This window comes from Girardinichthys multiradiatus, chromosome 6 (genome assembly GCF_021462225.1).
Source record: "Girardinichthys multiradiatus isolate DD_20200921_A chromosome 6, DD_fGirMul_XY1, whole genome shotgun sequence".
Lineage (NCBI taxonomy): Eukaryota > Metazoa > Chordata > Actinopteri > Cyprinodontiformes > Goodeidae > Girardinichthys > Girardinichthys multiradiatus.
The window spans coordinates 46687452-46712513 of record NC_061799.1 but is presented as its reverse complement, the minus strand read 5'-3'; the positions used below and the strand labels follow the sequence as shown (position 1 = coordinate 46712513).

Genomic DNA, 25062 nt, shown 5'->3' with positions numbered 1-25062 from the left:
TATAAGAACTGAATGCTGCTTCTCCATGTTTGGTTCTGATTCTGGGGATGCAGAGTAGACTTGAACCAGAAGACCTGAGTGGTCTGGAAGGTTGATACAACAGCAATAGATCTTTAATGTATTTTGGTGCAGAGCCATTCAGTGACACATCAACTAACAGAAGTATTTTAAAGTGTATTTTCTGAGGTCCAGGGAGACACTGGAAGAACGTTAGTACTGGGATGATGTTCTCTACCTTCTTAGTTTTAGTGAGGACGCGGACAATGAAACCATTTGAAAATGTTCACAGATGTTTCACATGTTGAATAAGACATTGGTGACATTTGATGAAACCAAAATTGAAGTATCATTGTAGATTTTTTACAAAATAGAATTTTTTGTAAACTTGGTGTCCTTGAAGGCATCATGAGGCATAGAAGATCAGTGGCCTTACAGCAGGACAGAACCGGTCGGTAACACATCTAGATGGTGGAACAACACTCTATCCATGCTCTAGCTGTCCTGCACAGGCTGTACCTCCAACATGGAGCCACCATCACCCCTTCTTCATCATCTAAACCTTCTCATCGCCACAGAGTTCAATGATACAGAAACACTCTGATGTTTGCTTTATTGTCAGCTGAATCCTAACAAACCAGAGGTGGAACATTGTGAGGCCCTCTAGTGGATGTTATGGAGTATTGCAGGTTCTTGTACAGAGTTCTGGTGTTTCCTGTCACTGTGGGCTCCACAGCACAGTAGTACACAGCAGAATCTGTCACTGCAGCAGAGGAGATAGTCATCCTCATTTCTTCTTTGCTTCCTTCAAATTTCAGTCTGTCCAGATGTTCTGCTCCACTGAAAGGTGAGTGAGACTTCAGGAACTGTGGAGATTTTCCTGGATTTTGTCGATACCAGAACAAATAATTAGCAGAACCTTTGGTGTAACTACAGGACAGAGTAACAGAACCGCCCTCTAAACTGGACTCCTTAGTCTTCAGTGCAGTGAGTTGTTGACAGTTTACATCTGGAGGAAGAAAAGATTGAAATAAGTAAAGAACAAACACGAGGATCAGATTTCTCTTTGAAAGAGTCCAACAAACCTGTTCCAATGAGCAGAACCAGCAGAATAAATCCAGAAGTGAGCAAAGACAGCATGTTGAGCAGAGTTAATGTTTGTGTGTTGAATGTGGAAGTTTGTGTCTCTTCTTTAGTGCAGTAACAGCTCAGCTCCTCCCTGAACCTCTCATCTCCTCTTCCTCCTGATCTGCATCTAAAATGACTGAAGTGGATGCGTTCCCACCTAGATTAATTTTCTACTTTGGGGCCTTCTGTTCTTGCTGTTATTAACATCAGTCTGTCCTCGGATGTTGTTCCGAATGACAGGAAACAGCCTCAATCCAAGGGTATTGTCAAATTTTAGATCAGTCTCCAAGCTTTGTTTTGCTTCAAAAATATTGGAGAAAATCATCTATACACAGTTGATGGACTTTTAACGGCACATAAAATTTCTAAAGTCTTTCAGTCTGGCTTTAAGACACTTTACAACACAGAATGTGCACTGTTGACGGTTTTAATGATATTCTTTTAGCTACAGACTCAAGAAATTGTGTATTCCTTGTTTTGTTGGACTTAACAGCTGCATTTGATACTGTAGATGACAGCAATGTATTATCTGCTTTAGAGCATTTTATATGCATTAGAGGGACTGCTCTTGAGTGATTCAGTTCCTGCTTGACAGAAAGGACATCCTGTGTCAGCCTGGGAAACTTTAAATCTTCCTCAGTCCACGTCTTCTATGGGGTCAGTTCTTGGGCCTCTGCTTTTTTCATTGCATCTGCTTCTCTTGGCCTCCAAGTTTGGAACGCACAAATGTACCTTTCATTATATGCTGATGACAGCCAGGTTTATAGACCTGATTGGACAAGATGCAGAGCTCACCAAGGTCAGAGACGCTAATCAGAAACATGTTATTTTACCAGAAAATGGACAGATTTGAAGCTTTGGGTCAATCAGTATCTTTGCTGGATTACAAAGCTTTTAATAAAATAAATATATTTATCAGTTTCTTCTGTCAGTAACAGCAGCAGATTCACAGGAACAGAGGTTAGAAGAGGCCCAGACACTTTGGGTCTCTTCATAATGAAGCTCCTCAAGTCATTTTAGACCCAACACATTCCCAGATGTTCCCTGCAGGTTGTTCTAGAGCAGGAAGAGTAAAGAACCCTTCAGGCTGTGGGATCATTAGTATCAATTATTGCAGCAGGTGGATCAGTGGAGTTAAGACCTTATCAGCCACAATGGACAGACTGATGGTGAGATATAACCAGACTCCTAAATACATGGAGGTTTATCTCCAGCATAGTTGCTGGTGGGACCAGTGGGTATCCTAACTCTGATCATCCTAACTGGAGGATCCACTGGTTTCCACTGACTTCTCCCACTTTGAACTGTTGTAGAGGCACCAAGTGAAGGTGCTGCTGCCTCACAGAGTGGATTAAAGTTTGGTTCCAGCAGCTGCACCTCATCATCCTGCAGCCTGATTCATGAGGCCCTCTAGTGGAGGTTGTAGAATATTGTCCTGGTTTCACTCTGCAGGTTCTTGTTCAGAGTTCTGGTGTTTCCTGTCACTGTGGGCTGCAGAGCACAGTAGTACACAGCAGAGTCCGACAGATGGAGATCCTGGATCTTCAGATGAAATGATTTCTTGTTACTGTTGAGGTCGGCGTCAAATCTGCTAATGTTGAAATCTGAAGCTTTATATTTGGATGATGACAGCTGTTTCAGCATGTACTTTGGAGAACTGTTTCCTTCTTGCTTGTACCAGAACAATGTGACACTTAGACTGCTCTCATAAGTACATTCCAGAGTCCGTGTTTCTCCTTCAGCAGCAACAACATCTCCTTCTGGCTGCTTCACTGTGTCTCCTTTACACTCTGGAGAAGAACAGAACATGCAGAGGAAGAGATGAATCAATGAAGATGATTGATTAAAGGAGAACAATCAGCAGCTTTAAAGACTTCTATTACATGTAGAATAGATGTCATTTTCACTGATCATTGTCACTTTGAACCATATCAGGTGTTTCTACAAGGTAACAAATGGCAGCAGAAATGATCTGCTCTGATCTTCTGTAGAAGGAACATTAAAAGCTCTTCATGTAGAGCTCAGTAATGTGTTCAAGTGTTTGAAGAGGAAACATGTTGAGCTTTCTATCTTACCAAAGAAAAGAGCAGCAAGAATAATCCACAGCCAATGTTCCATCTGTCCAACAAGGTTTAAATCAGCAGGAGAAACTAGCTGATGTTCAACATTCAGTCTGACAATTGTTCTCTTCACAGCACCACTTATTATTGACACAATGCTGGAGCACAGAGCACAGGTAGAGCACCGCCTACTGGATCATGTCGCCCTCTAGTGGAGCTAGAAGGTGCTTTCTGGTTATTGCAGATCAAACTGAGGTTCATACCTTGCAGTCCCAGCTTGGTTGTTGGTATTAAAACCCCTGCTTGGTACAAATCATAGAAAGAAGGTTTCCAGTCTGCATGTTCAGCAGGAAGTGTTGAAGATTCTGTGATTTAGTCCAAATAAATTCTCAGTCCAGCTGTTTGATGCTGGTTTGACAGAACAATGAATGATTTCATGGCTTCATTCCTTGTTTTTCTGTCTGTTTAGATGAAAACCACCAGAAGATGTTAAGATTCCTCCTGAGAGACACATTTTATACAGATTAATGTTTTATTTTTGTTTAGTTTAGAAATCTAGAAACATGATCCATTATTAGTCCAAAGTTTTAATCTTGATATTTAATGTGTCAAACTTTGAATGTGATCCTGTCAAATCATGACATTTTTATGTAAAACATTTTAGTTTACCATCTTAATACCAATCCTGTATATACAGAAATATTCATCAGAATGGTTTAGTTTAGAATCATTTTGATTTCATAAACTATTGTACAACTGTTCTTATGGATGAAAACTGGGTCCTTTTTAGAGCTTGGAGTTCATCCAACTTGTTTCCCAATGATCTCACATTGCTCATCAGAATCGATGAAGAGATGGTTGGAACTTCCTGCTTCTGTCTCTTCTCTTAGCTCCTGCTCTGCATCCATGGCGCCTCCTTTTCAACTCATCAGGGATTTGGGGTTGTAGTTGAAGTATTATTTGAGCTTTTGAGATATTAATCAGCTGCTCCCAGTTGGAAAAAAAAACACCTTGTTGCTATGGTGACGCATCATAACAAATGTCCAAAAGTAAAAATGTATCAGCAAAAATCCTTCCAGCTGCAGAGCATCTGATACCGGAGACGATAATCGTCCAAAAAATATTTTATTATCCACCACAAGAGGAAAGAATTAATCAGAATGAAAAGTAACAGAAACTCCAACCTGCTGCCACCTTGGGTGGAGCAATTCTAGGATTAAATAGATGGTGTTTGATGAGGCTAATTCATCAAACACCATCAAGTAACAGAAAGTTTGGCTCAAATGAAGTTTATCATGTTCCAACAACAACTTTATTATTAACATTAGGATAAAACATAATTAAAGTGAAATCCCTGTGTGGTATTTAGCATCACTGTTTATCAGCAACACAGCAAACGTTCAACCATAAAGTTATTGGCACCAACAAATAAAATAAACACTAAAAATGATTACAAATAGTCCAGTTTTCATATCTTTGGCAGGGAGTTTCTATGTGTGGAAAATATATTATTTATGTTTTAGTTTAGAATCATTTTTATTTCATAAAGTTTTGTACAACTGTTCTTACATTTTAATGAAAAATGATTTACCATCTTAATACTAATATTTACCGATATTGAGGATCATCTCTTGGAGATCACATCTGACCAGTCATGGTGGACCACCTGGACCAATGTTCTGTCCCAGTCCAGCCCTGCTGTGAGAACCTCTGTTCTGAGATGGTCCACTATGGAAACAGGTTCTGCTGCAGCCCTGGTACTGACTCATTTGTTTCCAACAACTTTTAGAAAATGTATTTGATATTTCCTGATGTTGACTTGGAATATTTTATTGATGCTTTCTTTCTAAAAGCAGGAAAATGTCTTTCCAGTGATGTGGATAAAATAAGGAGATGGAGGCCATCAGCTCACTGATCACAGCTTGGAATCATCAAGTAATTAATCAATGTTGGTAGAATGCTGGAGGCGTCTGTGGCTCAGTGGTAAGAGTTGTCTTGCAATCCATAAGGTTGTGGGTTTGATTCCAGCTTCCTTCTGCCCCTGGGCAAGGCACTTAACCTACCGATCTGCGCATCAGTGTATGAATGTGTGAGCGCTAGTGAGCGTGTCTGAGTGAATGTGGCTCTAGTGTAAAGCGCTTAGAGTGATCAGTATGACTGGAAAGGCGCTATATAAGTTCAGTCCATTTACTATTTAGAAACTGACTTCACTTTGTCACACCGTCCTCACTGATGGAGACAGAAACAGTGAGGATCTAATGTATCATACCTGGCCTCAATAAATGAGAAGTAGACATTTGGGTAATTTTCAGGTTGGATTTGTCTCCTCCTGTGAGGGTTTAGCTGTAACTCTGCTCCTGTGGATCCTCCTCAGTGTTTGATTAGCAGCTGTAACCACAGAGACTCTGATAAAACAGGAATTAGAAGAATCCATCTGATATGAAGCTGAGGAGCCTGAAGGTCAGAATGATGTCTGAACCAGTGAAGGTCAGGATACTCAGATGTTGTCTCATAGCTACAGCTGAGTGAGACAGGTTGTCCTTCTGTCCCTCTGACTTCATCTCTATCAGCAGAGATTGTGTCTCCAGCTGTTAGTCCTGGAAAAGAAATGAAGACATTAGACTAACATTGTCCATGAGGCTGAGAGGAGAAGACAGTGGACAAATGTCCTCTGTACAGAGTTACTCTGTGGACATTCACAACTAAATCAACTGTAGAACTCTGTCAGTTCAGTTTCCAAGATGATGAGAAGCTGATTTTCATTCAGTCAGAGCAAAGAAAGCAGAAAAGTAGTGAAATGCAGTCTGTATCTGTGGTTGATGCAGCAGCTGGAACAAAACTTGAATCCCTGATCTTAAACTCACCTAGAAGGTGAGATAGAAGCAAAAAGAGGTAAAGCAACATGTCTCTGGAGCTCTTAAAGCCACACACAGCAGATGAACAATGTTCTTCCACTGTAGTAGAAGGAGGAAGAAATAATGTCATTGGAGGAGCTGAAGTTCAGTGGGCGGGGCCACTTCAACTCAACCAATCACAGAGTTTTCTGCTTCCACAGCAGCTCTGTCTCTGATCTTTACTGCTTCATGTCTCTGTTGTCTTTGTCATCAGTCCAAAGACTCAACAATCAGTGGTTTAACAGTGTGTGAGGTCCTCTAGTGGATGATGTGGAGTACTGCAGGTTCTTGTACAGAGTTCTGGTGTTTCCTGTCACTGTGGGCTCCACAGCACAGTAGTACACAGCAGAATCTGTCACTGCAGCAGAGATGATCTGCAGGTCCATCTGGATGTTTTCATCTCTCACTTTAAAGGAAAAACCAGGAACTGGATCCTGGAGTTTGGTTCCTGTTCCAGTGTGAGAGATCAGGAACTCTGGAGGTTCTGCAGGATATTGTCGATACCAGAAGAAATAATCGGTACCAATTGCTGGTTTGGAGTATCTGTAGGACAGAGTAACAGAGCTGCCTTCTGACCTGAACTCTTTATCTTTGACTGCAGTGAGTCCTTCACAGCTGACTCCTAAAGAAAGACAGAAATGTCACATTTTTATTATCAAAACCTTCAGAGCCACAGTTCAAAAAAACTTTTAAAATACATTTTCTAAAGACTTAGACTGAATCTGACCTGTTAGAAGTGAAGCAATGAGCAGAGAAAGTCCATAATAGTCCATGTTGAGCAGAGTAGATGTTTATGTGTTGAACTGTGTTGAATGAGGAAGTTTGAGTCTCTTCTAGAGTTCAGTAACATCTCAGCTCCTCCCTGAACCTCTCAGCTCCTCTTCCTCCTGGTTAACAGGTTCTCAGCTTCTTCTGCTTTCTGAACAGATCACGTCAAACATTTCATGCATAATAAAACGTATTTAGCCGTTTTGGAAGTTTCACCCTTTCACCGGTTTTAGTGATGAAATTATGATTAGTATAATTTGAGTTTTCTGACAAGACTTTGCAATAAAACCTTCATGTCAAAGTAAAAACATTTGAATCGGCTGAGCGGTGATGGTGGAGCTAGTTAATGTTTCTACCTAGGCTGCCGTTGCAGTGGAGTTGATGTGGTGTGGTTGCGGGGGCTTGCCCAGGTGCTTGCTGCTGGCCAGGGACCTCTTGCCAGGTGAGTTTGTCCCGTTCGGGGGGTTCCACTGTGAACATGGTGCTCGGTGGTGTCTGCTGTGTTCGAAGCCTGGGGTGGCGTTCCACAGGGCCCTTGTCTTGTCTTGCGGCGCGCTGTGTGGTGGGGGGTGGGGCTGCCTGGAGCGGGTGCGTGTATTCGGGAAGTTTATTGGAGAGGTTTGTACTGTTAAAATCCCCAAGAACAATGATGAGAGTCTGGATGGTTTTTCTCCACATCTGTTGTCAGCTCAGCCAGTTGTTTTTCAGCATCTGAAGTGGTATGTAAGAACCAACCAGTACAGATGAGGAAAACTCCGCCGGTGAATAAAACGGTTTACAGTTTATGAGAAATGACTCCAGATCAGGACCACATGTCTTTTTCAGCATTTTGATGTATCTGCACCAACCTTCATTTACATACAAGCAGAATCCACCTTCTTGCTTTTTCCCCGATAAATCTGATTTGTGCTCCGCTCTGAGCAGCTGAAAGCCCGGTATCAGAAGTGTTCTCACTCAGCCATGTTTCAGTAGAGCAGAGTGCGACAGAGCTGGGTTTTTACAGGTGAGGAGAAGCAGTTTGTCCATCTTGTTGGCAAAGGAACACACATTTGCCAGGTGGATTGAAGGCGAGGGTGAGCGTAGTCCCCGCTGTCGGAGCTTTAAGAGCACGCCGACTCTCTTCCCTCTCCGTCGTCTTCAGTGGTATAGCCCATAGAGAACCGCCACTCCGCTGGTCAGGATCTCTGTGAAGCTTTCATCAATAAATGATGGTGAGAAATTGCCAAGTGAGGACTGTGATGTTTAGAAGTTCCCCTCTGCTGAAAGAGACCCCCAAATGGTGGCAGAAAGCACCACAAAAACACGCAGAAAATGAGAGCAAAGCTCAGCGGCGCCATCTTGGATAGATGATCAATAGTGTTGGAATTCATGAAAAAGTGAGAGAGAGGTTATAATCAGGAACTGAGCGCATCTTGTCTGGAATTAGCAGAAAGATATTCAGTGATGAAAAGAATGAAGGAAGCAACAGGCCTGCTTCCAGAATATCTCCAAGCTTATGAAGCTGCTCTACAAGCTGAGGTCTTCCTGGTCCCGATCAGCTCAACAATAAATTAGTGGAGTTTGATGAGATGCAGCACAGAGATCTTGATGACACTGGTGATTCTGTCCATCACAGCAGCAGGACAGCAGTGGTGAGTTTGATATATTTATAAATCTACCAGTTATTTTCATTAATCATGTTTGAAACAATATGACTGTTTGCAGCTTTTATCCTGCAGTTCTGTGCAGCTATCAGGCCGCTGTGCTTCTACACAGCTTTTATTTGGATAATCTCGTGGTGCATTAAGGTGCAGCTCGTATATAACATTATCTAGATGAAAATAAAGAAAATATATTGATTTTTATTAAACAGACTCCAGTCACTTCTACAACGGTCAGTTTTTGAAAGTGGAAAAACATGAACACAGACTTAACTAATAGCTAATAAACCTTATAATGTTCCAATCTGTTTATAATAATTGGAGTTTATTAACATTTCCAGAGAGTAAATATATAAAACTGTAAATGAGTTTAATTCATGGATTAATAGATTTGATTCAATTAGAAGCTTATGGTGGGTTTTGTTGCTCTCTGGGTGAAGTGATCTGAGAAATAAATGAAACTGTTGTCTTTTTCAATAAAAAATAACTGATTATTCAAACAGGAGGAGAAGAATTCACATAAGATTGATAAAAACACTACATAGGTTGATTCAATAGTTTCCTTTTAATATAGTGCTGATATGGGTCACATGGTGAAACCGGCCCAAAGTCAGCGTCTAGTTCTAAAAGCGGGTCAGAATTTCAGCCTAGGATCTGGATGTTACTCTGCAGCTGTTGGCTCTACAGTCAGAAAGATATTTTTCCCCTTCGTCCTTCATAAGAGGAAAAACTTTACTGTCCAACAGGAACTTTTAGAGTCCAGATAGTTTGGTGGTTAACAGGCATAAAAACTCAACTCATTTATGAAGCACAAATTCAAGGCGGAAGTTATCTTAAGGCACTTTCAATCTGCAGCAAAATGTGACCCAAATCTGACTTTTTCTTGCCAGTCAGAACGGCCCAGTTCTGAACTTTTCTCCTCCAAAAAGTTTGAATTGTGCCACTTCCATATGTGGCACTAAATCGGATACGTATCCGATGGTTTTCAAGCGTCCGCAGTCAGGACGGTCACGTCACATTTCATCCGACTGCTACCGCTGCCAACGGTCCTGGCTCCGCCTACACATCCAGACTTCACTGCAGCAGCAGCATCTCTGCTCCACTAGAGGCCGTCATTAATAGCTGAGCTCTCTTCTTCTATGTCGTCAGAATATTGTCGGCTCCCATCGCTCAACAACTTAATAACGGACCGAAGCTGGCACCCGTTATAACTTCCATTAACAGTGAGCTGCTGTGTGACATCTTCAGTGTCAGTCTGCAGCACAACATGATGCTACCACCTCCGTGCTTCACGGTTGGCATCATGAGGATAAAACATTATGAGGAAATGTTAAAGCAGAATCTAAAAGACATCAGCCAGGAAGTTAAATCCTGGGCAGCAGTGCAATCCGACTCTAATCACACCACCAAACTAGTTACAAAGTGGCTTAAGGTCAACAAAGTCAATATTTTAGAGCAGTCAGCAATAAGCCCTGATCTCAGTCACAGAGAACATGTGTGAGCAAGGCGGCCTACAAACCTGACCCAGTTCTGTCACAAGAAATGGGCCAAATTTCTATTGTGAGCAGCTTGTTTATTGAAACCCAGAACAACTGACCCAAGTCATGCTGTGTCCATAATGGATTCATAATAAATCACAGTCCTGTGAATCATCATGCATGTTAACAAAGAAACTGTTGTAATAATGTCAAAAATATTAAATCTCATCTTTATGAGTTCTCATATGGCTCTTCATGTTATTACCTCTACTAAAATTCCTGCCACAGATTTGACAGAAATATGGTTTTGCTCCTGTATGAGTCCTCATGTGACCCAACAAGCTACTCTTTACACTGAAACTCCTCCCACATTCCTTACAACAGAACGGCTTTTCGCCTGTATGAGTCCTCATGTGAACCAAAAGGTTAAACTTCACTGTGAAATGCTTCCCGCATTCTTTGCAGCAATGTGGTTTTTCTCCTGTATGTGTTTTCTTATGCTTCATCAGACCTCCTCTTTGATGAAAGCTTTTCCCGCATTCATTGCAGAAATATGGCTTTTCACCCGTATGAGTTCTCATATGCTGGAGCAAACTTGCTCTTTGATAAAACCATTTCCCACATTCATCACATGAATGCAGCTTTTCATCTGCATGCCTTTTCTTGTGTTTCGTCAAACTTCCTCTTTGACTGAAACGTTTCCCACATTCACTGCATGGATATGGCTTTTCACCCGTATGAGTTCTCATGTGACACAATAAATTCCCTTTATGTCTGAAACTTTTCTCACAGATGTTGCAGAGATGCAGCTTTTTATCAGAGTGAAATATTTGGTCACTCTTTGTTAGCATCAAATGAGAAATGTCTCCATCAGTGTTGCTACCATCTCTGGTTTCTTCAGTCTTGTGGCTGAATTCCAGGGAGGATGATGAAGTAGGACCCTTCTGTCCACAGGTATCAAGAAAAGGTTTAGAACCTGCATGGCTTGTGGACTCGTACTTCAGTGGAAACATTTTGTTGAAGTTTAGCCCTAAGTTTACTTGTTTGCTTCCTTCTTGACCTTGAATCTCATCTTCAGAAGAGTTGAGGAGGTGGTGCTGGTCAGTGTCTGGTTCTGGGTTACTGTGCTCACTTTCTTTGCAGGCTGGAGTCACCATATGGGTCAAACTCTTGGGGTTCATTAACAACAGCTTTTCTTCCTGACTGATGCACAGTTCTTCCACATCTTTTATCTGTGATGGTTCTGGTTCCTCCTGTTTCAAACTGCAGTTCCTTTCCTGGTTCCAGAGCGGCTGGTCAGCAGCTGGTTCTGGTTCCTCCTGTTTCAAACTGCAGTTCCTTTCCTGGTTCCAGAGCGGCTGGTCAGCGGCTGGTTCTGGTTCCTCCTGTTTCAAACTGCAGTTCCTTTCCTGGTTCCAGAGCGGCTGGTCAGCGGCTGGTTCTGGTTCCTCCTGTTTCAAACTGCAGTTCCTTTCCTGGTTCCAGAGCGGCTGGTCAGTGAGAAACTCCTGCTCCTTGTTAACATGTCCGTGTGATAATTCTGTAAAGACAAAAGTCAGAAAAACGATCATGGATGCAGAGACAACTGGGGTAGTTTTTCTTCCCCCAGCATTTGTCCTGGAAACAGAATCAACATCTACTCCAGAAAATGGACCTGGTAGGGAGGTGGGACTTTTTCAGATGTGGTGTGAAATAAAGGTGGACTTTAGTCTGCTTTGCAGAACTGATTAAATTCAGACACATTAGAGGGTTTTCAAGCACACCCTGTGTGTTTAAGGTAAGTTAATACAGGAAGACAGATGAATGGTACTGATTGGACTCTCTGGCTGAAGATTTAACTATTTTCGACCTTTAAAATGAGCTCTTAATCACAGAACCCCAACTAACCACGTAATTATCCAGATGGTGCTGTGCTGTTTCATATGTTACCACTAGATGGCACTGAAACAAAGCTATGAATGAATTTTCTTCTGTTGAAATGGTTTCATTCTGGTTGTTTTTATGACGTCACATGATGCACTTTAAAAGCAATCAGTGGTAATTGCTTCATTAAAGAAGTCCGATTTCACCACCAACCCTCAGAACTTTAAAGGACAGGTCCAGAAACACCTCAAGCAGTTGGGCTAATTATAAGACATTCAGCCCACAGGTTTCCCATCACTACAGTGGAGCTGCGGAATATTCCCAGAGTTCATCTGGGTTTTCATGGCACCTATAAATACGGAGTTGGAGGAGAAGACTGGGAGTGGGCGGAGCATCATGACATCAGCAGCGTTACTGACCTCGTCTGTGTACGTTTGTTCCTGGTTTCCAGTTAATCTCCAGCTGTCTGGGCAGCCCATCAATCTCTTCCACTTTGGTATCTAGAAGTGCTGGTTCCTCCAACTCTACTTTAGTCTGTAAAGGTTCTGATTCATCTGGTTCCTCTTTGATCTGTATAAGTTCTGGCTCCCCCAGCTCTAATTCAGTGTGTACAGGTTCTGGTTCCTCCTTGTCCAGACTGTGGTTTCTCTCCTGGTTCCAGAGCTGCTGGTCAGTCAGAACCTCCATGTGCTTTATAACATGTTGCTGTGGTGGTTCTGGAGGAACAAAGTTACACAGATGACGTTAGCATGAAGCTGAAATAACTTCTTTAGTTTACAGGATTTCTAAGAAGCTGTTGAACCTCCTGAGGAGGCAGCCAATCAGAATGCAGGTACTTGTTCTTCATGATTACCAAGGAGAACCTGGTCCCGGCTGGAAGCTTCTCATTTTTGCTCATACATGTAGGCAGAAATCTCCTTATTATCAGTTTCCTTCCAGCCGTCTTTTGATTTTAGTGTTCAAAGAAGCAATGAAGCCTGAAGAAGTTATTTGCATTCAATAACTCAGAAGATCTTCAGACATGGTCAGGTTGGTTAGAACTTAGTTACAGAATGAGCCAAAAAAATGAAACACGGATCATGTGACGGGTCCAACAGGATAAAACATTAGTCAGAGGGGTACAATTGCTGAGACCCGGTACCTTTGGCTCTATAGTGCATAAAAACATGATCATTTACCACAAACGTACTAACCTCTGCTCCTAAAACATGACCCTGTGTGTTGAAGGAAGTGTTGGGTCATCTGAGCTCCGACTGGAGCGTCGGCCTCTTCTTCCCTGGCAGACAAGGACTCTTCTGTCAGAACCTGGAAGAAAGACATCATTCTGACGGTAAACTCGTAATAAATCCTGTTGCTGCATCATTATTAGAAGGTCAAGCCTTTAATCAGGGGAGAACCGAATGGACAGAAGGTTCTGACTCTAGATGGGAAGAAAAAGAGAGAATCCAGTCCTCACAGCAAATCAAACTGTCCCCCTTAGATATTTTTCATACAGACTCCTGAAATAATTCACATCTTAACACATAAAAACCATCAGATACAGTGGCTTGTAAAAGTATTCATACCTCTTGAAATGTTCCACATATTGTTACATTTCAACCACAAACATAAATGAATTTTAATGAAAGATCAACACAAAGTGGTAACAATGGTGAAGTGGAACAAAAATTATACATGATTTCTTTTTTATTTGTACAAATAAAAAACCGAAAAGTCAGGTGAGCAAAAGTATTCAGCCCTCTTTACTCTGAGTGCAACCAGTTGCCTTCAGAAGTTGCCTGATGATTGTTAATCACTAAATAGAGTCCACCTGTGTGTCATCTAATCTCAGTACAAATACAGCTGCTCTGTGACGCCTCAGACGTTGGTTAGGAGAATATCGGGGAGCAAACAGCATCATGAAGTCCAAGGAACAACCAGACAGGTCTGGGATAAAGTTATGGAGACGTTTAAAGCAGGTTCAGGTTCAGGCTATAAAAATAGTTCCCAAACTTTGAACATCTCATGGAGTTCTGTTCAATCCATCATCTGGAAATGGAAAGAGTTTGGAACAACTGGAAACCTACCAAGACGAGGTCGTTCACCTAAACTTACAGACCCAACAAGGAGAGCACTGATCAGAGATGCAGCCAAGAGGACATGGTGACTCTGGAGGAACTGCAGAGATCCACAGCTCAGGTGGGGGAATCTGTCCACAGGTCAACTATTAGTCGTGCACTGAATAAATGTGGTCTTTATGAAAGAGTGGAAAGAAGAAAACCATAGTTGAAAGAAAACCATAAGAAGTCCAGCAGGACAAGGACCCTAAACATGAAGCCATGGCTACAATGGAACGGTTTAAACAAAACATATTCATGTGTTAGAATGGCCCAGTCAAAGTCCAGACCTAAACCCAGTTAAGAATCTGTGGTAAGATCTGAAAACTGCTGTTCAGCAACGATCTCCATCTAATCTGACTGAGCTTCAGCTGTTTTGAAAAGAAAAATGGGAAAAATTTCAGTCACTGGATGTAAAAAGCTGGTGGAGACGTACCCTAAAAGACTTGCAGCTGTAACTGCAGCAAATGGTGGATTAATTCAGGGGGGGATGAATACTTTTGCACAATATCCTTTTCAGTTTTTATTTGTAAAAAATGTTTTACATCATGTATAATTTTTGTTCCACTTCACAACTGTTACCACTTTGTGTTGGTTTTTCACTTAAAATTTAAATAAAATATATTTATGTTTGTGGTTGAAATCTGAAGATATGTGGAAACGTTCATAGGGTATGAATACTTTTACAAACCACTGTACATCTACTCGGTGCTGAAGATCAAAGCAGAGCAGAACACCAGGATGGAGCTCCTCACAGTTCAGGGATCCATAGATTCAGAGGGAGAAATTAGCAAACTAATGATCCAACTCACCTGAGATCTTTCCAGTCTGTGAGTTTTCTCAGGTTTGGGATTCGGTGGCGAGACGTGAATTTTAGGAACAGCATCCTTCTTCAGTCTTTTCTTTTTAGATTTGAACCCAAACATCTGCATCATGGCATCATCATAATCATCAACCTGAAAGTGCTTGGAGCAGAGCACGCTATACGGAGTGGCATGGTGGAAATCCTTCCGCTTCGCTTGTACAAACTGTTCCCAGTTCCTCCGGAGATCGGGCTCCTTGGGGAAGGAGTGTATGGTCACGCCATCCTTCACTGTGCTGCCACAGAACCGGGCCACACAGCGGCTAGGCATACTGCCGGGACAAAACCCTGCTTCTGTAGAAGTTCAGAACAATAAATGTCATCCAAACTAAATCATAAAACGTGCTTACATGTTTATGCTTCTGTCCATTTTGAGTTGTTTTATGGTGAAGAAACTATCAACACTTTATGGCTCGAAAGCTGCATTAAAGGAGTCTAACAGATCCACTGAGGATGAGGATGATGGTGTCCTGGGCGAACAGCAAACCTCCTACAGACAGAAGCTGTTAGAAGAAAAAAGTTTGAATGTAGAGTTCAGATTAGTCATGAGATGGTCACCAGAACCAAGTAAGGCTGCATGATATCAGGTAAACCATCTGGGTTAATGTTGGGATAATATGACATGACTCGTGATACATAAAGAAAATGTAAAAGTGATCCCAGATAGAATCATCTATCCAGCTTCTGCAGATAAATCCATCTCAACAATGTCGGCTGTTGTTTGGCAACAAGTTGCTAGGCAACAAGTTGCTAGTAAACGATTCTCCTTCCACCTCACCATCTAAAACAATCTGATGAAAATCTCTTTACTCTCTATTCAGTTCTTCTCCTCATCGTAAGGGTCAAACATGAATAACCCAGCACATTATCGCCCCCTGGAGATGCTGAAGTGAAAACTGTCAGGAATGGGAGCAGTTATTCAGAATGACCATGAACAACTGCTTCTCCACAAGGTCCAAGTGGCTCGCAAACATGGTCCAACCATCACTGTTCTTAATGTAAACTACCAGCAGCAGCAGAGACTGAACTTCCTGAGACAACTCTAGAAGTTCAACCTTCTTCAGGAGCTGCTGGTCATCTTCTCCACTGTCATCATTCAGTCTGTCCTGTCTTCATCCATCTCAGTGTGGTTTGGATCATCCACCAAACAGGACCGGTCCAGACTGCAACCAACAATGGTAATAAAGCTGATTCTGATTGTAATGACAAAAAACCAGCCGCCACAGAGAGTTTCTTCCACCCAGGACGTTCCTCTGATGGACACCATGAACACCTCACAGCCTGAGCGGTCAGCTCCTCTGCTGGAAACGCTGAAGTGTTTTTCCATGTTGTGGTTCTTGTTTAGACTGATGTTGATACACGATGTGAGTGGAATCGCCTGGCATCCTCCGTGGCACTGGTGAGGGCAGCTACGGCATGGCACAAAATAAAACTGCATTATGAAATAAATGAATAAATCTTAAGTAAATCAAATCAATTTGAAATGTCAGTCATTTTCTACCACTTATTCCATAGTGGGTCACAGGGAAGCTGGTGCTTATCTCCAGCAGTCTATGGGGAAGATGCAGGGTCCATCCTGGACGGGTCACCAGTCCATCACAGGGCAACACACAAACAACCACACACACTCATTCATACACCTAAGGGCAATTTAGAGACCAATTAACCTAACAGGCATGTCTTTGGACTGTGGGAGGAAGCTGGAGTACCTGGTGAGAACCCACGCATGCACGGGGAGAACATGCAAACTCCATGCAGAAAGACCCCGGGCTGGGAATCAAACCCAGGACCTTCTTGCTGCAAGGCAACAGTGCTACCAACTGCACCACCGTGCAGCCCTCCAATTTGAAATGTATTAAAGAAAATAAGATATAAATTTCTTTTAATATAATTATTGTGTTTTATTTCATGTAATATTTATTCATAATTTATCAATAGCAGTATTTATTTATTTAATTTGGAATGAAACGGCTCTCCATAGAATCTGAAGCAACATTTCGACATCACCTCCGTTCTCCAGCAGAAAGGAAACTAAAGCAGCTACACATTATGACTTAGCAGTAAAATATGGACATTACATTACATGTTATCAGATCATTTCATCTGCAGAAGAAAAGCTGGACGCTAAAGATCAGCAGGAACTTTAAGAACCTGAAGCTAGCGCTGCTAATGTTAGCTAACTGCTAACAAACTGATTTATAATAAAATCACCCGGAAACACTGACCCGGAACAACAGGACGACCTTAAATAACTTGTCACGGAACCGTTGATGGGTTTAAATGTGAAAACATGCAGGAATTCATCATCTTACCGGAGTTTTTCTCTTCAGAAACAATGGAAATGGGTATATCACGTCACTTCCGCATTCGTCCTCACACTGAAGCTGATTGGCCAGTAGCAGCTTCAGTGTGTGTGTGTGTGTGTGTGTACAAAGATTTGATTGATTGATTCTAAATGAATTTGTCCCAGCATGAAACACAACAATAAGAGTCTAGGAAACACGTTCAAATAAATCTAATTCCAGTCATCCGGGTCACGGTTCTGGAGGCTCCATGTCGGTCTAAATCTGACGGCCTCAGGATCTTCAACACATTGGGGCTGCAGGGATCTTCAGCTGGGGCTTCTCCTCAGGTTATCTGCTGTGCTGTAAAGAGGCTGAGAGACATTGTTCATCTGATCTTCTCCAACATTCAGTCTCAGCTTCTCCTCCAATGGAGCCAGTCTGGTCCCAACAACTGACTCAGTCTTTTCTGTGGGTTTCATTTCTTCTGTTTGAGTCCTTCACCTTTATTCTGGCTCTCCAGCACAACACAGCAAAGAAGATGAACTAGCCACAGAGGAGCCACATCTGGAGCCTACTACACATTAAAGGACCTCAACTTGCAGAGAAAATGGAGTCTACTCTATTGCCCTTTTTGTAAAATGTTCTGGGTCCAGTGCAGCTTATAGTTGAGGGTAACACCGAGGTACTTGTATGACGTTACTTTCTCCACGTTCTCCCCTGAGATGCAGATCTTCAGCAGCAATGTCTTCATGCGGCTAAACTTGACCCCCATTTCCTTGTTCTTATCTATATTTAGCTGTAATTGGTTCTCCTCACATCAGCTGCCTGTCCTCCTCCCGTCCCCTCTCCACACACCCCGCTATAGTGGTGTCATCTGGGTACCTGTGCAGGTGAGACGACCTGGAACAATACGTAACGTCTGCAGAGGTGGTGAAGAGAGAGCGCTGTTCCATGGGGGGGCCCCAACACTGCATATCAGGGGATCTGACCCACAGCTCTGCAGCTTCACAAACTGTGGTCTGCTGGTCAGATACTCAGTGATCCAGGTTATCAGTGACGAGTCCACATCTATTCTTTCCAGCCTTTCCCTTAATAGTCCAGGCTGGAAGGTAATGAAGATGAAGTCAAAGAAATGTAGACAACAGTAGCAGGTCTGTCCAGGGAGGAATCAGTCCTAAGCAGCAGGTCTATAATTGTATCATCCACTCCTAGATGGGGCTGGTGGGCAAACTGCAGAGGGTCCTGGGCTGCACACACCTGTGTCCTCAGGAGAACCAGAACCAGCCTCTCCATGACCTCCATAATGTGGGAGGTCAAAGCTACGAGTCTGTAGTCATACAGTGCTTTAGGATGTACTTTCTTAGGGACTGGGAGCAGGCGTGATGTTTTCTATAGTTCTGGAACTATGTGGTGCTTCAGGTTCAGAGTGAAGTGGTACTGCAGAACTCCAGCTGACCTGCACCAGCCTTCATAACCTTTGGGCTGATACCATGTGGACCATGGCTTTCCCAGGGTGAAGCTTCTCAAGATCTCTTCGCACCTGATACACAGAGACCTCAAAGCTGCAAGCAGCAGATAAATGAGCAGGGGGGGTCAGATCCAGGGACTTGGGGGCTGCTGCTGGGAGGTAGTTGATGGAACAACACAGCAGTGTTAGAACTTCTACTGGAGGTGGGAGAGTCAAACCTGTTGATAAACTGGTTGAACTTATTTGCTCTCTCGAGGTTACCCCCAAGAGAGCTGCTAGCTTTGCTTTTTAGTCGTGTGTATACAGGTCCTTCTCAAAATATTAGCATATTGTGATAAAGTTCATTATTTTCCATAATGTCATGATGAAAATGTAACATTCATATATTTTAGATTCATTGCACACTAACTGAAATATTTCAGGTCTTTTATTGTCTTAATACAGATGATTTTAGCATACAGCTCATGAAAACCCAAAATTCATATCTCACAAAATTAGCATATCATTAAAAGGGTCTCTAAACGAGCTATGAACCTAATCATCTGAATCAACGAGTTAACTCTAAACACCTGCAAAAGATTCCTGAGGCCTTCAAAACTCCCAGCCTGGTTCATCACTCAAAACCCCAATCATGGGTAAGACTGCCGACCTGATTGCTGTCCAGAAGGCCACTATTGACACCCTCAAGCAAGAGGGTAAGACACAGAAAGACATTTCTGAACAAATAGGCTGTTCCCAGAGTGCTGTATCAAGGCACCTCAGTGGGAAGTCTGTGGGAAGGAAAAAGTGTGGCAGAAAACGCTGCACAACGAGAAGAGGTGACCGGACCCTGAGGAAGATTGTGGAGAAGGGCCGATTCCAGACCTTGGGGGACCTGCGGAAGCAGTGGACTGAGTCTGGAGTAGAAACATCCAGAGCCACCGTGCACAGGCGTGTGCAGGAAATGGGCTACAGGTGCCGCATTCCCCAGTCCTGGGCTACAGAGAAGCAGCACTGGACTGTTGCTCAGTGGTCCAAAGTACTTTTTTCGGATGAAAGCAAATTCTGCATGTCATTCGGAAATCAAGGTGCCAGAGTCTGGAGGAAGACTGGGGAGAAGGAAATGCCAAAATGCCAGAAGTCCAGTGTCAAGTACCCACAGTCAGTGATGGTCTGGGGTGCCGTGTCAGCTGCTGGTGTTGGTTCACTGTGTTTTATCAAGGGCAGGGTCAATGCAGCTAGCTATCAGGAGATTTTGGAGCACTTCATGCTTCCATCTGCTGAAAAGCTTTATGGAGATGAAGATTTCATTTTTCAGCACGACCTGGCACCTGCTCACAGTGCCAAAACCACTGGTAAATGGTTTACTGACCATGGTATCACTGTGCTCAATTGGCCTGCCAACTCTCCTGACCTGAACCCCATAGAGAATCTGTGGGATATTGTGAAGAGAACGTTGAGAGACTCAAGATCCAACACTCTGGATGAGCTAAAGGCCGCTATCGAAGCATCCTGGGCCTCCATAAGACCTCAGCAGTGCCACAGGCTGATTGCCTCCATGCCACGCCGCATTGAAGCAGTCATTTCTGCAAAAGGATTCCCGACCAAGTATTGAGTGCATAACTTTACATGATTATTTGAAGGTTGACGTTTTTTGTATTAAAAACACTTTTCTTTTATTGGTCGGATGAAATATGCTAATTTTGTGAGATAGGAATTTTGGGTTTTCATGAGCTGTATGCCAAAATCATCCGTATTAAGACAATAAAAGACCTGAAATATTTCAGTTAGTGTGCAATGAATCTAAAATATATGAATGTTAAATTTTCATCATGACATTATGGAAAATAATGAACTTTATCACAATATGCTAATATTTTGAGAAGGACCAGTACATTTAAGGTTCAAGTGATGAAGTTGAACAAGCAAAAGCATAATAAATAAAGTCAAAATGTTGGGAATAAAGCTGTTATATTGGATTAAAGTGTAAGCATTAAAGCAAACCAACGACAGCCATGCTTTGTGGAAACTAACTTCATATCTTAGAAAACGATCTCAGCATCATAACATCCTGTGGATGTTCTCTCAGCACCTGGGCTATTCTGGAGCATAGCAGAGCTTCTTGGACCAGTTCAGCATCCTGCCTTTAAATCCCCTGTTTAATATGGGATTTAAAATGACCTAATGTCCTAATCAAAAATAACACAAAAGTTGTTTACTGTATTATTGGAGGCCAATTTAATGCCATCCCGAGTAAGTGACTGACTGAGCAATTTGTTTGTCAGAGTTTTTGGTCCAAAGATGACAATGTCTCTCTGATGGAGCACTAAGATCTAACAGGACAAGTACAGGACAGACACAAGACCATTATCTGAGTCCATGAGAATATCACTAGCCCCTGTCCCACCGAAAGCTCCATGATTTAAAGCTCCATGATTTAAAGCTCCAGGATTTAAAGCTCCATGATTTAAAGCTCCAGGATTTAAAGCTCCATGATTTAAAGCTCCAGGATTTAAAGCTCCATGATTTAAAGCTCCAGGATTTAAAGCTCCATGATTTAAAGCTCCAGGATTTAAAGCTCCATGATTTAAAGCTCCAGGATTTAAAGCTCCATGATTTAAAGCTCCAGGATTTAAAGCTCCAGGATTTAAAGCTCCATGATTTAAAGCTCCATGATTTAAAGCTCCAGGATTTAAAGCTCCATGATTTAAAGCTCCAGGATTTAAAGCTCCATGATTTAAAGCTCCATGATTTAAAGCTCCAGGATTTAAAGCTCCAGGATTTAAAGCTCCATGATTTAAAGCTCCATGATTTAAAGCTCCAGGATTTAAAGCTCCATGATTTAAAGCTCCAGGATTTAAAGCTCCAGGATTTAAAGCTCCATGATTTAAAGCTCCAGGATTTAAAGCTCCATGATTTAAAGCTCCAGGATTTAAAGCTCCATGATTTAAAGCTCCAGGATTTAAAGCTCCAGGATTTAAAGCTCCATGATTTAAAGCTCCATGATTTAAAGCTCCAGGATTTAAAGCTCCATGATTTAAAGCTCCAGGATTTAAAGCTCCATGATTTAAAGCTCCAGGATTTAAAGCTCCATGATTTAAAGCTCCAGGATTTAAAGCTCCATGATTTAAAGCTCCATGATTTAAAGCTCCAGGATTTAAAGCTCCAGGATTTAAAGCTCCATGATTTAAAGCTCCATGATTTAAAGCTCCATGATTTAAAGCTCCATGATTTAAAGCTCCAGGATTTAAAGCTCCATGATTTAAAGCTCCATGATTTAAAGCTCCATGATTTAAAGCTCCATGATTTAAAGCTCCATGATTTAAAGCTCCATGATTTAAAGCTCCATGATTTAAAGCTCCATGATTTAAAGCTCCATGATTTAAAGCTCCATGATTTAAAGCTCCATGATTTAAAGCTCCAGGATTTAAAGCTCCATGATTTAAAGCTCCATGATTTAAAGCTCCATGATTTAAAGCTCCAGGATTTAAAGCTCCATGATTTAAAGCTCCAGAATTTAAAGCTCCATGATTTAAAGCTCCATGATTTAAAGCTCCATGATTTAAAGCTCCAGGATTTAAAGCTCCATGATTTAAAGCTCCAGGATTTAAAGCTCCAGGATTTAAAGCTCCATGATTTAAAGCTCCAGGATTTAAAGCTCCATGATTTAAAGCTCCAGGATTTAAAGCTCCATGATTTAAAGCTCCAGGATTTAAAGCTCCATGATTTAAAGCTCCATGATTTAAAGCTCCAGGATTTAAAGCTCCAGGATTTAAAGCTCCAGGATTTAAAGCTCCAGGATTTAAAGCTCCAGGATTTAAAGCTCCATGATTTAAAGCTCCAGGATTTAAAGCTCCAGGATTTAAAGCTCCAGGATTTAAAGCTCCAGGATTTAAAGCTCCATGATTTAAAGCTCCAGGATTTAAAGCTCCATGATTTAAAGCTCCATGATTTAAAGCTCCAGGATTTAAAGCTCCATGATTTAAAGCTCCATGATTTAAAGCTCCAGGATTTAAAGCTCCAGGATTTAAAGCTCCATGATTTAAAGCTCCAGGATTTAAAGCTCCAGGATTTATAGCTCCATGATTTAAAGCTCCAGGATTTAAAGCTCCAGGATTTAAAGCTCCATGATTTAAAGCTCCAGGATTTAAAGCTCCAGGATTTAAAGCTCCATGATTTAAAGCTCCAAGATTTAAAGCTCCATGATTTAAAGCTTCATAATTTAAAGCTCCAGGATTTAAAGCTCCATGATTTAAAGCTCCAGGATTTAAAGCTCCATGATTTAAAGCTCCAGGATTTAAAGCTCCATGATTTAAAGCTCCATGATTTAAAGCTCCAGGATTTAAAGCTCCAGGATTTAAAGCTCCATGATTTAAAGCTTCATGATTTAAAGCTCCAGGATTTAAAGCTCCATGATTTAAAGCTTCATGATTTAAAGCTCCAGGATTTAAAGCTCCATGATTTAAAGCTCCATGATTTAAAGCTCCAGGATTTAAAGCTCCAGGATTTAAAGCTCCAGGATTTAAAGCTCCATGATTTAAAGCTCCAGGATTTAAAGCTCCAGGATTTAAAGCTCCATGATTTAAAGCTCCATGATTTAAAGCTCCAGGATTTAAAGCTCCATGATTTAAAGCTCCATGATTTAAAGCTCCAGGATTTAAAGCTCCAGGATTTAAAGCTCCATGATTTAAAGCTCCAGGATTTAAAGCTCCATGATTTAAAGCTTCATGATTTAAAGCTCCAGGATTTAAAGCTCCATGATTTAAAGCTCCAGGATTTAAAGCTCCAGGATTTAAAGCTCCATGATTTAAAGCTCCAGGATTTAAAGCTCCATGATTTAAAGCTTCATGATTTAAAGCTCCAGGATTTAAAGCTCCATGATTTAAAGCTCCAGGATTTAAAGCTCCATGATTTAAAGCTCCAGGATTTAAAGCTCCAGGATTTAAAGCTCCAGGATTTAAAGCTCCATGATTTAAAGCTCCATGATTTAAAGCTCCATGATTTAAAGCTCCAGGATTTAAAGCTCCATGATTTAAAGCTCCAGGATTTAAAGCTCCAGGATTTAAAGCTCCATGATTTAAAGCTCCAGGATTTAAAGCTCCATGATTTAAAGCTTCATGATTTAAAGCTCCAGGATTTAAAGCTCCATGATTTAAAGCTCCAGGATTTAAAGCTCCAGGATTTAAAGCTCCAGGATTTAAAGCTCCATGATTTAAAGCTCCATGATTTAAAGCTCCAGGATTTAAAGCTCCAGGATTTAAAGCTCCATGATTTAAAGCTCCAGGATTTAAAGCTCCATGATTTAAAGCTCCAGGATTTAAAGCTCCATGATTTAAAGCTCCATGATTTAAAGCTCCATGATTTAAAGCTCCAGGATTTAAAGCTCCAGGATTTAAAGCTCCAGGATTAGTTTTATCCAGGTAAAAGGAATCCTGGAGAATTGTGTGCATTCTGTTTCCTTTGCTCAGGAAGACCACGGACCATTTATTTAAATCAGCCTGATGACGTCTGGGGTTAGGGTTGTGAAGAAAACTGCAATACACCTTTAGTCCAGCAGATGGCATTAGTCCCTTACTCGGTTTAAAAGTCTATTAGCTAACAAATCATTAGTTGTTTCAGCTGAAAAATAATTGAAGATGAGCAGCTTTAGAGTTATACAGTTGATTAATTCCTTCCATTATCCCTTCAGTTGCTCGGGATCCACAAGCAGAAAATTTTAATTCATTATATTACACAGAATTTTTTACCAACCTGCATCAGGCCAGAGTTGTTGCTTTCATAACTGCGTGATTCGTTTACAATAACTACTAAACACAGACGAACACACTTATCAGTTAAACTCATATCTGATAACTACAGAACACATTTTTAGTAAAAATATTATTTATTAGAATAAAAAATCTGATAATCAGTCCAGTCATATCATAAGCAAATATTTATTTAAAATAGAAGATCAGTAACAGAGGATGGCACGACATGAAGAGGATCACTGGGAGCTTCAGGGAAACTACATTCAAACCTGGAACTGTGGTCTCTCCTCCTGCAGAGGCATCTGCATAAAACTATGTAAAATTAAAAATTATAGCTTAGCTTAGGTTAGCTTAGCTTAATTTAGCTTAGCTTAGCATAGCCTAGTTTAATTTAGCTTAATTTAGCTTAGCTTAGCATGGCCTAGTTTAGCATAGCTCAGTGTAGCTTAGTTTAGCTTAGCTTAGTTTAGCATAGCTTAGTTTAGCTTAATTTAGCTTAGTTTAAGTTAGTTTAGCCTTAGCTTAGCTTAGTTTAGCTTAGCTTAGTAACCAGTATACTAACTTCTACCATTAATGAAGCTGCTGGTGCCATTCCTTGCTGCACAACCCTGCCCCTTTTACAAATCCTGGGGAAAGTTGAAAAGACCATGTCCAGAGTAGGACCATTTACCCGTGGAAGAAAAGAATTAGAATTAGAATCAGAATCAGCTTTATTGCCAAGTTGATGACACAAACAAGGAATTTTACTTATTTTAAAATATAAATATAAATAAAAAATACTAAATCTCTTTAAA

At 41.4% G+C, this 25062-nt stretch overlaps 1 protein-coding gene and 2 gene segments (V, D, J or C); all 3 read right to left on the bottom strand.

Annotated features, from left to right (window-relative positions):
* Positions 1-625: 625 nt before the first annotated feature.
* Positions 626-1406, bottom strand: LOC124869338. The segment is given in 2 exon segments: positions 626-1006; positions 1083-1406. Coding segments are annotated over 2 exon segments (435 nt in total).
* Positions 1407-1555: 149 nt separating this feature from the next.
* On the bottom strand, positions 1556-5540 carry LOC124869351. The segment is given in 2 exon segments: positions 1556-2915; positions 4798-5540. Coding segments are annotated over 2 exon segments (396 nt in total).
* A 3493-nt stretch (positions 5541-9033) lies between these two features.
* Positions 9034-17188, bottom strand: LOC124869301 (zinc finger protein 773-like). Of its 2 annotated transcripts, none has more exons than XM_047367083.1 (5): positions 17099-17188; positions 14737-15080; positions 13022-13133; positions 12248-12544; positions 9034-11505 (listed from the first exon to the last, which is right to left on the bottom strand). In XM_047367083.1, the coding sequence occupies exons 2-5, from the start codon at positions 15055-15057 to the stop codon at positions 10184-10186; spliced, it is 2052 nt and encodes a 683-aa protein (XP_047223039.1). In that variant the 5' UTR covers positions 15058-15080; positions 17099-17188; the 3' UTR covers positions 9034-10183. The 2 variants fall into 2 exon arrangements, with proteins under 2 accessions (XP_047223039.1, XP_047223040.1); XM_047367084.1 differs by lacking the exon at positions 17099-17188 and having other exon boundaries at positions 9034-11374; positions 11441-11505; positions 14737-15862.
* Positions 17189-25062: the final 7874 nt, after the last annotated feature.

What these genes read in the sequence shown, in the direction of transcription:
- LOC124869301 (XM_047367083.1), bottom strand. Translation starts at nt 15,057, where the DNA reads ATGCCTAGCCGCTGTGTGGCCCGGTTCTGTGGCAGCACAGTGAAGGAT. An exon ending in GTCATGTTTTAGGAGCAGAG is followed by an intron (nt 12,545 to 13,021) that starts GTTAGTACGTTT and finishes TTGTTCCTCCAG; the next exon opens with AACCACCACAGCAACATGTT. An exon ending in AACAAACGTACACAGACGAG is followed by an intron (nt 11,506 to 12,247) that starts GTCAGTAACGCT and finishes TTGTCTTTACAG; the next exon opens with AATTATCACACGGACATGTT.